Raw genomic sequence first — 20,040 nt, forward strand, 5'->3', positions numbered from 1 at the left:
AATCGCAGCAATTCCGATTTGTTCTTCTTCAGGAACTCAAAAAAATTTGAAGTACTAGTCCATTGAAAAATTTCACCCTAAAGCATTAGTACTATTGAATGGCAAATCAAAATTCACCCGATAAAGTTACAAAGATGAACGATGCTACAGAACAACGCCTGAGTTCGAACCATGGGAGAGCTTAGGTATCTCAGATCGATGCCTGTGCTGGTCCTGAAAGATTTGTGTAAGAGAATCCTGGATGCCGTCAATTTTGAGATTAGTGGCTTTGGAAGCACGAGTGCGTTCAGACCTATTCTCCTCCGTGATAGATTCAAACATTTGGAATAGCTTTTTAATGTCAGCCTCCATGCCTTTCATCCGCATGTTGTCAGCTACGGCCATGGTGATAAAAGCACCAATTGATAGGGTGGAGTTTAGAGATAATAAGAATAGAAAGAAATGTGGTATGTATTTATGTTTAATTGAAGAAATTTACAAGTAATTGGTAAGTGAAGAGCATATATGAGAGTTGTAAGTAGAAATGGAGAAACAAAAGGGAATAGTGCCGCAAAATGATGCAGACGGATATAGTAATTCCTTAACTACTCCAAGCATTAACAGTACTTGAAGAATTGAAAAAGAACAAGAGATGAGAAAGGGAACAGAGGGAAAAAGAATAAGGGAGCAGAAAAGAAGGGAAAAAGAACAACACAAGGAGGAGGCAAATGTACCAACAATCCTAAAGATCATAACAAACTAGCCTCTTGTTATTAATTCTCTCTCTAGTGTTCCTTCTTGGGCCCGTATCATGCGGATTGAGTGCCAACTGTCCTTATGTTGTAACAATATTTCCTTCCGAGGTTGTAAGTTTTTCAATTATGTACTCTTCCTCATTCATGTACCTAACAGGGTGGAAGTGAGTCGGATTATTTGATGGAGTTCGTTGTTCGACTTATTTTAGATTCAGTTTAATTCCGTTGTTTTATTAAATAGGTTAAACTTAGATTTTTTTAAAAAATTTATTAGTTAAAAGGTCGGGTCATAGACTTTGAAAAAAAAACCTATGAGTTGGACCAACTCGTCAAAATATCTTTTTGTAAAAATAAATTATTCCTAATTTCAGTTATAGTTAACACAAAACAAATTAGTAAAAAAATCAATAATTAAGGACTAGTTAAAAAAGTCTATAAAATTTGTTGGGTTGACTCGTCAAAATATTTTTTTATAAAAATGAATTATTCTTGGTTTTATTTATATTAAACACAAAACAAATCAAAACAAAAAAAGAATCAATAATCAAGACTAGTTAAGATTGTAGTATTTTTGTCAAAAGAAAAAAATTTATGAATTGTAAATATGGTTATGATATGTAACTAATGATTAATATATAAACGAATTATGCTTTACAAATTATAAATTATACATTTTAAAATGCATTTAATGTCAATTTAAATTTTTAGGTATATTCTTTTGAGCTTTAATTCTTGAAATAGGTGTTTCAAATATGCTCATAGTCTTGTCGGATTTTAAATTGGCCAGACTCAAACATTAAAAAAAAGCTATGAAAAATAACAATTTAGACTTGAGTCATTTATTTATAACATGGGTCAGACTCGTCAAAGTCGAAGCTCGATTCAATTCAAAGCATTTCTACCCCTAATTATAAGTAACGGAGATGTCATTAGTTATTTATTTGATAAATGTTAGTGTATATATAATTAGAGGTAAAGTACTAAATTGGTCCTTTCGTTTGGGCATAATCATGTTTTGATCCTTAAGGTGTAAAATGTCCTATTTAAATTCAAAAAATTTCATTTAGCTTCAATGTAGTCTCACTGTGAGGTCAAATTTAAAAAATTAACGGAATGTCCTACATAATGGCAGTACAAGAACAGGAAGATCGATAATCTAGAGAACAAATACAAATTCCGGAGGCACAAAATCAACCGTAGATGCATCAATATATTTATTTATTATTTTTCTTACTATTTAAATGAAATATTTTTTGTAGAACTAAGGAGAATAATAAATAAATGTATTGATGCATTCACAATTGATTTTGTGCCTCTGGAGCTTGTACTTGTTCTCCAGATTATCGATCTTATTCTTATACTGCTGTCATATAGGACATTCCATTAATTATTTAATTTTGACCTCATGGTGGGACTACATTAAATCTAAATTAAACTTTTTTAAATTTAAATAGAATATTTTAAACTTTAAAGACCAAAACAGAATTACGCCCAAACGTAAGAGATCAATTTAATACTTTATCCTATAATTAATTAGTCAAATAATATAGTATTAGAAAAGCAAATTTTTTTAATCAATATTAATTAATTTTTATAAAAAGTTATTTTATTTATTTTAAATTTAAATTATAAATCATAAATTTTTAATTTTAATATAAAAGTTAAATTATAAATTTAAATTTTAAATTAAAATTAACCTATATTAATTAATTAAAAATTATTTTTTTTAGTTTCTCAGTCAAATAATATAAAGATGATTCAATACCCACGAACTATATGGATTAAAGAAAAATATTCCGAACAAATGCAAGAATGATATTATAAGTGAACATATATTGAAGTGCACATATAGGCAGACTCACACACACGATGTTAGGCTAATAACGGTGATTTTTTAAATTATGAACTATTGAGATATCAATCTCAAACGTAGTATTATTTGATTTGAAATATAGAAATTGAATTTTTTAACTTTTAAAAATATTAAAATTGAACTCTCCGATTTGTAAGATACTAAAATTGGACTTTTTGAAATGGATTTTTCAAATTATGAAATTAGACTTTTTAATTTTTTTTTAAATTTAAAATTTTTAAGATACAAAAATCGAGCTCTCTAATTTTAATTTTTTATAATTTTAAAAATATTAAAAATTATAATATTAAGATATATCACTCATCGATTTTACCTTCATAAATAAAAAAATTAGCTACAAGATATACCTAATATAATTATTCTCCACATATAAGTCATTTTACCATATAAGTTCATTCAAGTTATTTTACTCTAATTTACCCTCACGCGTACGGCTTAAACACGTGTATTCCACGCCCCCTCTTAATTTAATAGATTTTTCAATCAACGGGCGAATATATAACTTCGTTATTCGAAAGGATTTCGTTTTCTTTTTTCAAATTTCATTTGCATTTTTCTTCCTTCGTTTTCATGAGTTCTCTTTCGTTGTTTTTGTGTGTTTCTCCCTACGTTCTTTTTCTTCGTTTTTTTATTTACTTTGTTCTATATGTTCATTTTTGAAATCAAGCTCCGAAATTGTTTGAAGATAATGAATGATTCAAATTTAGATTGTCAGCTGAACCAGAGCAAAGTAGATTATTGTTTTGAATCCAATGAAGTGCCTGAAGTGTGGTTCAATTCTAGTTAATATTTTCGTTAGTAGTTTATAATTATCCAGGTGAATAATGTTGTGAACCTTGCCTGTAAAAATTGTTGTTCATTGTTGACTGTTTGAATTAAATGTAATATAGTTGTTCTGATGAATCTGTTCATTGCTATCCATTTTATATAAGATTTTTCAGGGTACATCAGACATATTTTGGTGTAATAGGGGAGCTTTTCGGTGTATTTACAGGTTCTGACTTTTTCAATTGAACGAGGGTGAATTGTATTATTATTTTGAATTGAATCAAGTAGTAAGGTGTGGTTTGAATCTAGACAATGTAGTTTGTTTATAGTTTAAAATTTTATAGTTGAAATGTTTTAGTTTCTGTTTAATGTTGATTCTATAGTTGTTGTTGTATTCTACAGTTTATCCTAGCTTTAATATGGTGTATTGTGGAATATTTTGGGTATATTTTGTAATTTCTGTGCGATGTTGATGAGCAGTTTGTTCTAAAGGTTGGGATGACTTTAACACGCTTGAAAATGCTGCGAAATTCTACAATTATTTGAAAGTTGCAGATTTTTCAACAAGAGTGTGAAGCACAAATAAGAAGGAAAATGATACTAAGAACCAATTGATTACATGTAGTAGAGAGGGAAAATGGAAATAAAAAATATCTCCAACCGAGAAGACAAATCCCTAAGTAGGATTAAATTGTCCTGTAAGAATTTATATACACGTATTGAAGGACATTAGTGTTTGGATCATTTCGAAAGTCATGTTGCATCATTCACACCCCTGCTATGCAAATCAGGCAGATATGCTTAAATAGCACAGGAAACTAAACATGTCCGTGTGTCGTACAATAGAGAATAACGAGGAAGCCGGAATCAGACCAAGCAAAACATACCAATCATTTGTTGCAAAACATCAGTTCAGAGATTCAGTAGCATAGGATAGATTTTGGGGTGTAGAGTGACACTGTTTCGGTGTATCGATGAACATTTTTTGGTGTATTCTGCATGCTCTTATTTTTGACATTTTTTTTATATATTTTGAGATGCTGCTATTTGTGTTGGAAATTAGTATCTTGAACTATTTGAAAGGATTTGCTTGTTTTAAATTTATAATACATATACAATTCAATTTCTAAGGAGGGTAACAATTCAAATTTCTGAATTGCCATAACTTCTTGTTAGATTTTGAAGAGAAATATGTAAGCATGCAATTCTAGTGTATTCCGGGTACTTTTCGGTGTATTATAAAAGAAATTCGGTGTATTAGTATATTTGATCTTGTTTTTCTTTATTTTTTTGAACCTGTAATTATCAGTTTTTGAATACAGCACAGACAGTTTCACAGAAGTTTATTTATGCAAACAAAATTTATAATAAGGTTGGATTAAATATTCATAAACTATACAAAAAGTATGTCTTTAAACTAATCACAAACTACACAACATTTAAACACAGTAAAACAAATCACTGTCAATATCATCTGAATCTAATTGACAATATGGACTCAACAATGCTACAGATGGCTTGGACAATCTGATTGCTTTGCTTTTCTAAATGGCTCTATCTCTTAGTTGATTCATCTCATCAAACAGAATCCGCAAAGCATAATCAACTCTGAAATGGTCCACCTCTGCCTATAGTTTAAAGAAATTTCTTTTACTAAACTTCGTTAATTTAGTAAAGTAATATAGAGTTATATATTTTTAAATATAATTACCTGGGTCCAATTCTCTCAGTCATATTTTCCCTTTTTAATATTTTTCGGTTCGATTATTTCGAGCCATTTCATTACATAAACCGCTCAATTGAAGCTAAAAACAAAAATATTATATAAAATAACACCAGAAATACAGGACAATACTCTGTTTCTAGTTACACCAGTTATAGGACAACAGCACCAGTTACACTCGAATTCGATTGATATACACCCAAATATCAACCACATACACCCAAATACCAGTCACATAGAACTCTATTATTTTTTGGATTACATGACATTATATGAATTCAAAATGATATTCAAGTCAACCAAACATGTATAAAATGATACCAGAAGCACAAGTACAAATTCAAGAACAACAGCACCAATTACAGTCGAATTTACTTGAAATACAACGAAAGTTTCTATTTATACAAATTCAGTTCCAAACATGCAAACATGCACAAAAACACATTAAAATATATGTTAAACTATTCGCAAAATAGAACGTAAAATAGTAATCACCGATTGAACAGTTTGACGAGAACAGTAATACCTATTTTCAATCAAGAATACATAATGAATTTACTTAATAAATAGAAATACGATGACATAGTGTTACGCGTTCGAAATGAGAAGAGAAAAGTGAAAAACCTCGACGTTTAGTAAAACAATACCTTGAATAATCTTTCTTCTTTTATTTTTTTGTTTTTTTATAGAGATTTTAAAGTTTTTTTTGTTGATGTTCTCGAGTGTTGGCGATGATTTTGACAGTTTTTTGAAAAATTTCGAATGTGGTTTAAATCTTTAGGGTTATGGTTTTGATCGAGAAAGAAGAAAAACCGTCTTTCATAATAATAAATGTGCGCGCTATTAAAACTGTTGAGTTAGTACGTGTTTACATACTCATATAAGTAAGGAATTTTTTTATTGGACTTAGCGTAACTTATATAATTTATAAACCAAAAAAATTTGTATGTATAGCCGTTCTTAATCAAATATCCTTAAAAAATCTTTTGTCTCTTGAAAATTTCATTGGACATGCACTAGGGTTAAATTTTCCTAAAATGCCCAAACATTATTAATGTGATTGCAAATTCAATTTGGTACTTCTCATTATAAGGGCGTATTAGACTAAATGGTGATGACCTTATGTCCTATCATATAGCCATTAACAATTAACCACCCCAACTAAAATGAGTGGACCAAAATTTAGAAGCCTTTACACATTTACACCTTTTTGTATAAAACTTTTCGCAAAGAAAAATGTTATTTATAGAGAAAAAAAATTCAAAGACCAGCAACTTTTATTTATATTAATTAACATTTTTTTGCCAGCAGTTTAATATTTTTAGTGCAGTAATTTAATACTATACTTTTAACTAATACTTTTAAATATTATTAATTAATTGATTATTAACAATAATAAATTATGTTGGCTCTGTAGCGCTGTTGATTTATAGGAATATAAAAATATTAGATACTATTGTATATTAAGAGTAATGTGATGTGTATTACCTTCGTGTATACTGTCATATATCTTTTATTTTTAGTATAAAAATAATAAATAAGAAGTGAAAAAAAATAAAAAAATTATTTTTTATATCATAAAAATTACAAAAAACAATAAATAGAAAGAATGATTCAAATATCATTTCTCTTATATTGAATTGCATCTTATTTGTTATATAAGAATTTGGTAGAATGACAAGTAAATTTTGTCATAAAAGTTTTTGTCTTTAAGACCGTGTTTATTTATAAGTATAAAATATTGAAACAAAAATAAAAATTAAAACATATATATAAAATTATATTTGACAAATAAGGTATAGACACAAATATTGTGTCTAACTAAAAAAACTGAATAAATTTATTTTGTATTTTTTTATATAGACACTAATAAAGAATATAACTTATTTTTTATTTTATTTTTATCATTCCTATTAATTTTTTATAATTATATCTTTTATTATTACTTTTTTTTTCTAAAACTTTTGTATGAAAAAAGTTAGTAAATTAAACTTTTATATCTTGTTCTTTTTTATATTTAGTTTATTATTAAACAAAATATAAAAATATTAATTATCATAGCTCTATAATTGTATTTTATTTTGAGTAAATCATTCTTATAAACCATTTGCAAACTAAATTTATGTGTATCTCTTAAATAAAAAAGGCTACGTGCATGTCTCAGTTTACATTTCTATATAAATCAAATTTAATGAATTCGAATTAGGGTAAATCGTAGTAAATCGAATCTATAGGATTCGAATTACTTGAAATTGTGATTCACATGTGAATCAAATTCAAAGAATATGAATTATGACCTCCCATACTAAATTAACACTATAAAATTTGATTTATATAGTCCATGCTAAATCGAAGCAACAAGGTTTGATTTATACTCAGTTAGTAAATCGAATCCGTTGAAGCCGATTTACAGTGATATGTAGCTTATGGTAAAATCGAAGCCACTAGCTTCAATTTACTATGTATCATACTATATGCTTAAATCAAACGCAATTAATTCGATTCATAGAGTCCTAACGTATAAAAATACGAGCTCAACATGAATTCTTTTACCATAGTGAGATTCACAATGGCTAGTGACGAGAGTTATTTAGTTCTGGTGCACCATGGAGGGTCCATTAAGAAGAAAACACGATCATGAATTCAATTTACTAATAAGGACCAACTGAGTGTTATTCTCAAACCTTCGACAAGTTTCACTGAGTTTCAGAATACTATACTTCAGAGACTAGGTCTGCATGGTGTGAAACGGGTGGATCGGAGAAGTTATTCTATAGAATTCTAATTTCCATGTTAAGCGATGATGTGAAGTACGATTCATTCACTATGAGCAATGACGAAGATATGCAAGTTTTGTTCCATTATCGTCGTCAGTTTCTCGAGGTGAGGACTCCAGAGCTGTTCGTAAAGCTTATGGATGTGGTATCTAGTTTTTTGGAGGTTCAAACCAGAATCCTCAATCTTTAGGACATCCAGCCTGCTCTAGTTCTATGCTTGTTGGTGCCTCATTAACTGTGACGGTGATTGTACCTGAGGTAGTTTTAGTTGCTTCTCCGTCCTTTGCAGCTAATCTAAACAGTAGTGGTGATGCAGGAGTTGGTGAGACTGGGCAATTGGGGGAGGTTGCGATTGCCATGCCCAGTACTCCTGTTATGGTCCCTGTTTTAGGAGAGGGTGGAGTACCAGATGGGATTGAGGATGCACTACATGATGATGATGTGGAGCCCGCCACAATAGCTGATGATAGTGACGACGATATACCACGGACCACTCCAGTTGTGGGTGGCAGAGCATCTAGTTCAGGAACTCATTAGTACCCCCCTACACTTCTCAACTTTGCATTTGGATTCCGTGGCACAACAGAGGGATCCAGGAGTACCTTTTGTTTCAGGACTAGAGATACACAAAATACAAAAATTGTATCTGAATTTCAAGTTGGTCAGCAGTTTCAAGATAAAGAGGAGGTCGTGTTAAGTGTAAAGACTTATAGCATCCGCTATGGGGTTGAGTACAAGGTGTTGGAATCTGATAATCGCAAGTACTTTGGCAAGTGCAAGGAGTTCGGCAACGGGTGCACATGGCTCATTCGGGTTAGCCTCCGCCAGTGCAGAGGTATTTGGGTGGTGAAATGGTACAATGATACTCACACTTGCCTAGCCACATCGATAACTAGTTATCTCAGGATGCTTGATTATCATGTCATATCGGCCTTCATATTGCCCATGATTAGAGCTGATGTTACTGTCTCGATCAAGGTACTGCAGAATGCCACGGAGGCACACTTACAGGAGGGTTTGGATGGCTAAACAGAAGGTCATGACACAGATTTACAGAGATTGGAAAGAGTCATACAATGACTTACCAGGATGGGTACTAGGTGTGCAAGTTATAATGCCAGGTAGTGTCATGGTTTTGAGGATGAGTCCTGTGCGGGTTGGTGGGCAAGTGGATGAGTCTTCAGCTTATTTCCATCCATTTTTCTGGACATTCCCACCGTGTATCAAGGCCTTTTGTCATTGCAAGCCGTTGGTCAATGTCAACGGGACCCACCTATATGAAAAATACGGTGCTACACTGCTTGTCGCGATTTCTCAGGACAGTAACTCCAATATCATTCATATTGCATTCGCACTTGTAGAGGGTGAGAATGCTAAGTCGTGGTCATTCTTTTTATCTCACCTTCGGTAGTATGTGACACCTCAACCAGGTATTCTAGTCATATCAGATAGACGCAACAGGATAAAGACTGCTTTGGAGGCTCCTGATGGTGGTTGGCTTCCGCCTAATGCATATCAGGCTTTTCGTATCCATCACGTGGCAGTGAATTTTGCCCTGACTTTCAAGGATAAGGATGCACGGAGGTTATTAGTGAATGCTACTTATGCCAAGACCGAGGTCGAGTTTCACTACTGGTTTGACATTCTCCGATCTGAAGATCCTGCAATGTGTGACTGGACTAATCAGATTGACTCTGCACATTGGACTCAGCATCGGGACGAGGGTCAAAAATTCGGACATATGACTACGAATATTTTCGAGTGTGTGAGCTCCAGACTAAAGGGTGTGGGGAACCTTCCATTGTGTGCATTGGTGAAGGCCGCTTATGGGAGATTCGCCGAGGTATTTGTTCGGAAAGGAAGAGAGGCCGAGGCACAGTTAGGAACTGAAAAGCAGTTTAGTCAGCATCTGATGAAGGCAATCGAGGCTAACTTGAAGGCCTCAAGGTGTTTCACCGTGACTTTGTATGACAGGGACAACTCTGAGTTTACTGTGGATGAGACCACTCTGACCGGGACATTTTCACTTGCCTCTTACAGAGTTTTCTCACAGACCAGATATCTAATTGCGGCTATTTCCAGGCACATCATTATCTATGTCGCCATGCCTTAGTGTGTTATGCATATGCACGCCTGAATTGGTCCACCTATGTCCACAAGGTGTATCACCTTAGCTTCGTGCTTGATGTCTATCGAATGGGATTCACACCTCCAATCCTAGAGGGGTTTTGGCCACCATATGATGGTCCGACCGTCATACCTTATCCGGCTAAGAGACGTGCGTCTGAAGGGCATCCCAAGACCACTAGGATTCGGATTACCATGGACGAGTGTGACCCAAACAGACCCAAGAAATGTGAGCTTTGCAGACAGTTTAGCCACCTCTACCATAGTGGCCCACAGAACCACCTAAACTACTACCACCTCCGTTACCACCGTCATACCCTCCACCACCGTCACCACCTCTACCACTGGTGCACGAAAATTGCAAACACACTTTTTGCAATACGCACAACTAACCAGCAAGTGTACTGGGTCGTCCAAGTAATACCTTACGTGAGTAAGGGTCGAATCCCACGGAAATTGTTGGTTTGAAGCAAGCTATGGTTATCTTATTATTCTTAGTCAGGATACCAACAACAATATTTTTTTAGTTCAATTGTAAAAAGTGAAAAGGGCATAAAATAAATAATTGTTACTTAATAATGGAGAATATGTTGGAGTTTTAAAGATGCTTTGTCTTCTGAATTTCTGTAACATAATGCTTCCTCACTTTCATAAATGCAAGGCTCCTTCCATGGCAAGCTGTATGTAGGGTGTCACCGTTGTCAATGGCTACTTCCCATCCTCTCAGTGAAAATGGTCCAAATGCTCTGTCACAGCACGGCTAATCATCTATTGGTTCTCGATCATGTCGGAATAAGATCCATTGATCCTTTTGCATCTGTCACTATGCCCAACACTCGCGAGTTTGAAGTTCGTCATAGTCATCCATTCCCAGAATCCTACTCGGAATACCACAGACAAGGTTTACACTTTCTGGTTCCTCATGAATGCCGCCAACAATTCTAGCTTATTCCACAAAGATTCTGATTAAGGAATCTAAGAGATACTCATTTAATCTAATGTAGAACGAAGGTGGTTGTCAGGCACACGTTCATGGATTGAGGAAGGTGATGAGTGTCACGGATCATCACCTTCTTTATAGTGAAGCACGAATGAACATCTTAAATAGGAACAAGCATGTTTGAATGGAAAACAGAAATAATTGCATTAATTCATCGAGACGCTGCAGAGCTCCTCACCCCCAACAATGGAGTTTAGAGACTCATGCCATCAAAGAGTATAAAATTCAGATCTAAAAATGTCATGAGATCCAAAATAAATCTCTAAAAGTTATTTAAATACTAAACTAGTAACCTAGGTTTACAGAAAATGAGTAAACTAGGATGGATAGTGCAGAAATCCACTTCTAGGGCCCACTTGGTGTGTGCTGGGGCTGAGACTTATGCTTCTCACGTGCCTGGGCTATTTCTGGAGTTGAACGCCAAGTTGTAACCTGTTTCTGGCGTTGAACTCCAATTTGCAACCTGTTTCTGGCGCTGAACGCCAAACTACAACATGAAACTGGCGTTGAACGCCATTTTACGTTGTCTATCTTCGCGCAAAGTATGAACCCTTATATATTGCTGGAAAGCCCTAGATGTCTACTTTCCAACCCAATTGAGAGCGCACCAATTGGACTTCTGTACCTCCAGAAAATTTATTCCGAGTGCAGGGAGGTCAGAATCCAACAGCATCAGCAGTCCTTTTTCAGCCTTAATCAGATTTTTTCTCAGCTCCCTCAATTTCAGCCAGAAAATACCTGAATTTACAGAAAAACACACAAACTCATAGTAAAGTCCAGAATCCAACAGCATCAGCAGTCCTTTTTCATAGTTTTGGCATCTCACTTTATCCTTTGAAATCCAGAATGATTGGCATCCATAGGAACTTAGAATTCAGATAGTATTATTGATTCTCCTAGTTTAGTATGTTGATTCTTGAACACAGTTATTTTATGAGTCTTAGCCGTGGCCCTAAGCACTTTGTTTTCCAGTATTACCACCGGATACATAAATGCCACAGACACATAACTGGGTGAACATTTTCAGATTGTGACTTAGCTTTGCTAGAGTCCCCAATTAGAGGTGTCCAGAGTTCTTAAGCACACTCTTTTACTTTGGATCACGACTTTAACCACTCAGTCTCAAGCTTTTCACTTGGACCTTCATGCCACAAGCACATGGTTAGGGACAGCTTGATTTAGCCGCTTAGGCCTGGATTTATTTCCTTGGCCCTCCTATCCATTGATGCTCAAAGCCTTGGATCCTTTTCACCCTTGCCTTTTGGTTTAAAGGGCTATTGGCTTTTTCTACCTCTTTTGCTTTTTTTTTTCACTGCTTTTTCTTGCTTCAAGAATCAATTTTATGATTTTTCAGATCATCAATAATATTTCTCTTGTTCATCATTCTTTCAAGAGCCAATACTTTTAACATTCATGGATTTCAATATCAAAAAAATATGCACTGTTCAGGCATTCATTCAGAAAACAGAAGGTATTGCCACCACATATAAATAATTAGAATTTTCCTTATTAAGAACTCGAAATTAAATTGCCTCTTTATTCTAAAAATCTACTATTTTATTCATGTTTGATGATGATGAGAAAAATAAATTATAGCTTAATTGGAAATAAAATCAAAATAGATATACTAATTACTATTACTCCTATATAACTTATAAGGTAAATCTATAAGACAACTATCACAGAGTAACGCTAAGATTAGGACTCAACAACTTTTATTTTGGGAAGTGGATGTTCCTTTAGTCTGTGGGGTACTTGATCCTTCAAGAGATAATTTCTGACGCTTCAGTTCCTTCAAGTCACGCCTTTGCTCTTCTTGTTCCCCAAGCAATTTGCAAAGCATGCTATTTTGATTATTCTGTTCTTCCTTTAATTGGTCCATAGCTTCTTGTAACTTGGTAACTGATACTTCAAGATGCTCCCAGTATTCAAATTGAGGAAATTTCGGGAGGAATTCCTGTGCTTTCCTCTTGATGGGGTCATCCTGCACTTGTTGTTTTTCCATTGATGTTTTGGTGATTGTTTGCTCAACTGAGATATACTCAGTTATTCCCATCTTTACTCCAGCATCTTTACATAGCATAGATATTAAGCTAGGATAAGCCAATTTGGCATCTTTGGAGTTCTTATTTGCAATTATGTAAAGTTCACATGAAATCAATTAATGAACTTCCACTTCTCTTCCTAACATAATGCAGTGGATCATCACTGCTCTTTTAACAGTGACCTCAAAGCGGTTGCTAGTGGGCAGTATAGAATGCCCAATGAAGTCCAGCCAGCCTCTGGCGACTGGTTTGAGATATTCTCTCTTGAGTTGATTTGGGATGCCCTTGGTGCTGGTGGTCCACTGGCTCCAGGGAGGCATATGTCCTCTAGAATCTTGTCCAGGCCTTTATTTGTTCTTATCATTCTCCTATTAAAGGAGTCTGGGTCATCTTTCAGCTGAGGTAGCTTAAAGATCTCTCTGATTTTATCAGGGTGGATGTGAACAATCTTTCCTCTGACCAAGGTCCGATAGTCATAGAGAGCAGTTCCAGATATTCTCTGCCTGTCTGTTTGCCACAGATTAGCATAGAATTCCTAAACCATGTTTCTTCCCACCTTTGTCTCTGGATTAGCTAGGATTTCCCAGCTTCTGTTTTGAATTTGCTCTTGGATCTTTGGATATTCATCTTCTTTCAGATCAAATTTGACTTCTGGAATCACTGACCTTAGACCCATTATTTTGTAGTAATAGTCTGAATGTTCTTTGGTTAAGAACTTTCCTTGATTCCAAAGTGGTTTTGGAATACTCTCTTTCTTGCCTCTTAGAGTGGGTTATTTTCCTTTAGGAGCCATGATCTTAGTGGGTATGGTTTAGTGATCACAGATAAACACACCAAACTTAGAGGTTTGCTTGTCCTCAAGCAAAAGAAAAGAAAGGAGAGGGATAGAAGGAGAGCTTGTTTTCGAATTGGTGAGGAGAAGGGAGAGGCCGAGAGTGGATTTAAAGGGAGGGGGTGGGTTTTCGAAAATTTTGAAGAAAGATAGGATAGAAGATATGATTTGTAAAAGATAAATATGATAGGAAAAAGATATAATTGAAAATTGAAAAGATATAGAAGATATTTGAAAAAGATAAATCTAAATTTTTTTTAAAAAGATTTGGAATTAAAGATAATTGATTTTTTTGAAAAAGATTTGAAAAGAAGTTGGATGGGATTTGAAAAAGGATTTGTGTTTATGAATTAAGATACATTTGATATTTTTGAAAAAGGAATTTTAGAAATTAGGATTAAAATTTTTGGAATTGAAGGATGAGAGTTTGAAACATGTTTATGCAAGAAATCATGAATTGGAACATAAAAAGTTGAAAAAAATGTGAATTGAAAACAAATTTACCTCCTCCCCACAATCCTGGCGTTAAACGCCCAAACGCTGCATGTTTTGGGCGTTTAACACCTATATGTAGCTTCTCCTGGGCGTTCAACGTCCAGCTGTTGCTTCTAGCTGGCGTTGAACACCAGGAACTCCTTTGTCACAGGGCGTTTTTCTGAATGCCCAGAATGCTATAAATCTGGCGTTAAACGCCCAGTAGGTGCTTCTTTCTGGCGTTCAATGCCCAGAAGATGCTTTTTTCTAGCGTTTAACGCCCATATGGCTATCCTTACTGGCGTTGAACGCCCAGTAGATGCTTCTTTTGGGCGTTCAACGCCCAAAATAGCTCTTACTGGCTTTTTCGCACCAGTGAGCTTTCTTTTTGCTCTTTTATCCTGCGAATCCTTCTGTAATTTTTGTGAACTCGAGCAATTACTATTTTACCTTGAAGATAATTGACATAAACCTGTAAAAATCAATTAATTAACAAATAAGCTTTGTAAATGGCTGGGTTGTCTCCCAGAAAGCACTTCTTTATTGTCTTTAGCTGGACTAATACTGAGCTTTAATCAAGTCTCAGTTTTGAGCATTCTTGCTCAAAATTGCTTTCAAGATAATGTTTAACTCTATGTCCATTAACAAAGAACTTTTTGTTAGAATCATTATCCTGAAGCTCCACGTATCCATATGGTGATACACTTGTAATCACATATGGACCTCTCCACCAGGACTTCAATTTTTCAGGAAATAATCTGAGCCTAGAATTAAACAGCAGAACTTTCTGCCCTGGCTCAAAGACTCTGGATGACAGTTTCTTATCATGCCATCTTTTTGCCTTCTCTTTGTAAATTTTTGCATTTTCGAAAGCATTGAGTCTGAATTCCTCTAGCTCATTTAACTGGAGCAATCGTTTTTCTCCAGCTAACTTGGCATCAAGGTTTAGGAATCTGGTTACCCAATAGGCCTTATGTTTCAGTTCCACTGGCAAGTGACAGGCTTTTTTATACACCAGCTGGTATGGAGAAGTTCCTATAGGTGTTTTGAATGCTGTTCTGTATGCCCACAGAGCATCATCCAAGCTTCTTGCCCAATCCTTTCTACGGTTAATCACACTCCGTTTCAGGATTCTTTTAAGTTCTCTATTAGAGACTTCAGCTTGCCCATTTGTCTGTGGATGATATGGAGTAGCTACCCTGTGGCTAACTCCATATCGAGCCAAAGCAGAGTAAAGCTGTTTATTGCAGAAATGAGTGCCCCCATCACTGATTAGTACTCTAGGGATACCAAATCTGCTGAAGATATATTTCTGGAGGAATTTCAGCACTGTCTTAGTATCATTAGTGGGTGTTGCAATAGCTTCCACCCATTTGGATACATAATCCACTGCCACCAGAATATAAGTGTTTGAGTATGATGGTGGGAAAGGTTCCATGAAGTCAATACCCCATACATCAAACAACTCAATCTCTAAGATCCCTTGTTGAGGCATTGCATAACTGTGAGGCAAATTTCTAGATCTTTGGCAACTATCACAATTAAGTACAAATACTCGAGAGTCTTTATAGAGAGTAGGCCAGTAGAAGCCACATTGGAGTACTCTTGTAGATGTTCGCTCACTTCCAAAACGTCCTCCATATTGTGATCCATGGCAGTGCCAGAAGATCTTCTGTGCTTCTTCTTTAGGCACACATCTACGGATTACTCCGTCTGCACATCTCTTGAAGAGATATGGTTCATCCCAAAGATAGTACTTTGCATCCGTGATCAATTTCTTTGTTTGCTGACTACTATACTCTTTGGGTATGAATCTCACTGCCTTGTAGTTTGCAATGTCTGCAAACCATGGCACTTCCTGGATGGCAAAGAGGTGCTCATCCGGAAAGTTTTCAGAGATTTCAGTAAGAAGGAGGGACGCCCCTTCTACTGGTTCTATTCGGGACAGATGATATGCTACTTGGTTCTCTGTCCATTTTCTGTCTCTTATTTCTATATCAAACTCTTGCAGAAGCAACACCCATCTGATGAGTTTGGGTTTTGAATCCTGCTTTGTGAGTAGATATTTAAGAGCAACATGGTCAGTGTACACAATCACTTTTGATCCAACTAAATAAGATCTGAACTTGTCAATGGCGTAAACCACTGCAAGTAACTCTTTTTCTATGGTTGTGTAGTTCTTCTGTGCGTCATTTAAAACACGACTGGTATAGTAAATGACGTGCAGAAGCTTGTCATGCCTTTGTCCCAACACTGCACCAATGGCATGGTCACTAGCATCACACATTAGTTAAAATGGTTATGTCCAGTCTGGTGCAGAGATGACTGGTGCTGTGACTAGCTTAGCTTTCAGAGTCTCAAACGCCTGCAGACACTCTTTATCAAAGATAAATGGCGTGTCAGCAGTTAGCAGATTACTCAGAGGTTTGGCGATTTTTGAAAAATCTTTTATAAACCTCCTATAGAATCTTGCATGCCCCAGAAAGCTTCTGATTGCCTTAACATTGGCAGGTGGTGGTAATTTTTTAATACCTCCACCTTAGCTTGATCCACCTCTATTCCCTTGTTCGAAATTTTGTGCCCAAGGACAATTCCTTTAGTCACCATAAAGTGACATTTCTCCCAGTTTAAAACCAAATTAGTCTCTTGGAATCTCTTTAGAACAAGTGCTAGATGGTCAAGACAGGAGCTGAATGAGTCTCCAAACACTGAAAAGTCATCCATGAAGACTTCCAAAAAATTTTTCACCATATCAGAGAAAATAGAGAGCATGCATCTTTGAAAGGTTGCAGGTGCATTGCACAGACCAAATGGCATCCTTCTGTATGCAAATACTCTAGATGGGCATGTGAATGCTATTTTCTCTTGATCCTGGGGATCTACTGCAATTTGATTATAACCTGAATATCCATCCAGGAAGCAGTAGTATTCATGACCTGCTAGTCTTTCTAGCATCTGGTCTATGAATGGTAAAGGAAAATGATCCTTTCTGGAAGCTGTATTGAGCCTTCTGTAATCAATACACATACGCCACCCTGTAACTGTTCTTTGTAGGAACCAGTTCATTTTTTTCATTATGAACCACTGTCATGCCACCCTTCTTAGGGACGACTTGGACAGGGCTTACCCAGGGGCTATCAGAAATAGGATAAATAATACCAGCCTCTAGTAATTTAGTGACCTCCTTCTGCACCACCTCCTTCAGGGCTGGATTCAGCCGCCTTTGTGGTTGAACCACTGGCTTAGCATCATCCTCCAATAGGATCTTATGTATGCATCTGGCTAGGTTAATGCCCTTAAGATCACTAATGGACCACCCAAGAGCTGTCTTGTGTGTCCTTAGCACTTAAATTAGTGCTTCCTCTTCCTGTGGTGTTAAAGCAGAGCTTATGATCACTGGAAAAGTGTCACATTTTCAGAGGTTCTATTATTCTCTCTGGTTCCTCCAGATCAGGCTGAGTATCTTTAAAGATATCCTCTAGCTCTGATTCAAGACTCTTAGTCATATTGACCTCTTTTACCAGAGAGTCAATAATATCAATGCTCATGCAGTCATTTTGGGTGTTTGGATGCTGCATAGCTTTGACAACATTTAACTTAAACTCGTCCTCATTGATTCTCAGGGTTACTTTCCCTTTTTGGACATCAATGAGGGTTCGTCCAGTTGCTAGGAAAGGTCTTCCTAGAATGAGAGTTGCACTCTTGTGCTCCTCCATTTCTAGCACCACAAAGTCAGTGAAAAAGGCAAATGGCCCAACCTTGACAATCATGTCTTCAATCACACCTGATGGGTGTTTAATGGAACCACAGCAAGTTGGAGACATATCCGGGTTGATTTGACTTCATCAGTCAATCCAAGCTTTTTGATAATAGATTCAGGTATTAGGTTGATACTTGCCCCAAGATCACATAGAGCTTGCTTGGTACAAGTACCTTCTAATGCGCATGGTATCATAAAGCTTCCGGGATCTTTAAGCTTCTTAGGTAAGCTTTTCAGAATGACTGTACTGCATTCTTCAATGAGGTAAACTTTCTCAGTTTCCCTCCAATCCTTCTTATCACTTAAGATCTCTTTCATGAACTTAGCATAAGAGGGTATTTGCTCAAGTGCCTCTGCAAATGGAATTTTTATTTCAAGAGTCCTGAGGTAGTCTGCAAAGCGGGCAAATTGCTTATCCTGTTCCGCTTGGCGGAGTTTCTGAGGATAAGGCATTTTGGCTTTGTATTCCTCAACCTTAGTTGTTGTAGGTTTGTTGCCTACAGATGTGGGCTGAGAAGCCTTTTTAGAGGGGTTGCTATCAGCACTTGTATGTGTCTGATCTCCCACTGGCATTTGAATGCCAGGGGTGGAAGCTGGAGTGGCGTTAGACGCCAACTCCTTATCTGTTTCTGGCGTCTGAATGCCAGAATTGTGCTTCCTTTGGGCGTTCAACGCCAATTCCTTGCCTGTTTCTAGCGTTGAACGCCAGGACTGAGCATGGTTTGGGCGTTCAACACCAGCTTTCCACCCATTTTTTGGCGTTTGAGCGCCAAAATTATTCCTCTCTGGGCTCTTACTGTCCTCAGATGGATTTTGGGTAGTTTGCTCATTTCTTGGCTTCCTGCTACCTTGAAGTGAGGTATTTAATGTTTTCCACTTCTTAATTGAATTGCTTGGCACTCTTCTGTTATTTGTTTTGATAACTGCTATTCTGTTTGCTTCAACTGTACTTCCATGTTCATATTAGCCATTCTTGTTTCTTGTAGTATCTCCTTGAATTCGGCTAGCTATTTTGTTAGAAAATCTAGTTGCTGATTGAATTCAGTAACTTGTTCTGTAGGACTGAGTTCAACAGTTACTGTTTTAGTCTCTTCGTTGATGGAAAGTTCACTGCTTAGGTACAGATGCTGATTTCTGGCAACTGTATCAATAAGCTCTTGAGCTTCTTCTATTGTCTTTCTCATGTGTATAGATCCACCAGCTGAGTGGTCTAGAGAAATCTGAGCTCTCTCTGTAAGCCCATAATAGAAGATGTCTAACTGTACCCACTCTGAAAACATTTCAGATGGGCATTTTCTTAACATCTCTCTGTATCTCTCCCAAGCATCATAAAGGGATTCATTATCTCCTTGTTTGAAGCCTTGGATGCTCAGCCTTAGCTATGTCATCCGTTTTGGAGGAAAATAGTGATTCAGAAATTTTTCTGACAGCTATTTCCATATCTTTATGATGTCCTTAAGTTGGTTATTTAACCACCTCTTAGCTTGGTCTTTTACAGAAAATAGAAACAGTAACAATCTGTAGACATCCTAATCTACTTCCTTATCATGTACTGTGTCAGCAATTTGTAAAAATTGTGCCAGAAACTCTGTAGGTTCTTCCTGTAAAAGACCGAAATACTAGCAACTTTGCTGCACCATGATAATGAGCTGAGGGGTTCAACTCAAAATTACTAACTCCAATTGAGTGTATACATATACTACTCCTATATGAAGCAGTAGTAGGGTTAGCATATGACCCCAGAGTCCTTCTGGACTGTTCATTTCCACTTAAGTCCATAATGGAGAAAGGGAGATGATGTGAATTTATTTTATTTATTTTATTATATATAAAAATTTCGAAATAATAATAATAAAATAAAATAAAATAAAGACGACAATAAAAATAAAATTTAATAAAAATAAAAGTAAAAATAAAAAAAATAAAA

The 20,040-nt window shown here is 35.7% G+C and overlaps 1 protein-coding gene across 1 annotated transcript; it reads left to right on the forward strand.

The window, feature by feature from the left end:
- Positions 1–523: 523 nt before the first annotated feature.
- Positions 524–8,904, forward strand: LOC107466380 (uncharacterized). The gene is made up of 4 exons (XM_016085355.1): positions 524–602; positions 7,809–7,981; positions 8,029–8,376; positions 8,545–8,904. The coding sequence occupies exons 1-4, from the start codon at positions 524–526 to the stop codon at positions 8,902–8,904; spliced, it is 960 nt and encodes a 319-aa protein (XP_015940841.1).
- Positions 8,905–20,040: the final 11,136 nt, after the last annotated feature.

This window comes from Arachis duranensis, chromosome 9 (genome assembly GCF_000817695.3).
Source record: "Arachis duranensis cultivar V14167 chromosome 9, aradu.V14167.gnm2.J7QH, whole genome shotgun sequence".
Taxonomy (NCBI): Eukaryota; Viridiplantae; Streptophyta; class Magnoliopsida; order Fabales; family Fabaceae; genus Arachis; species Arachis duranensis.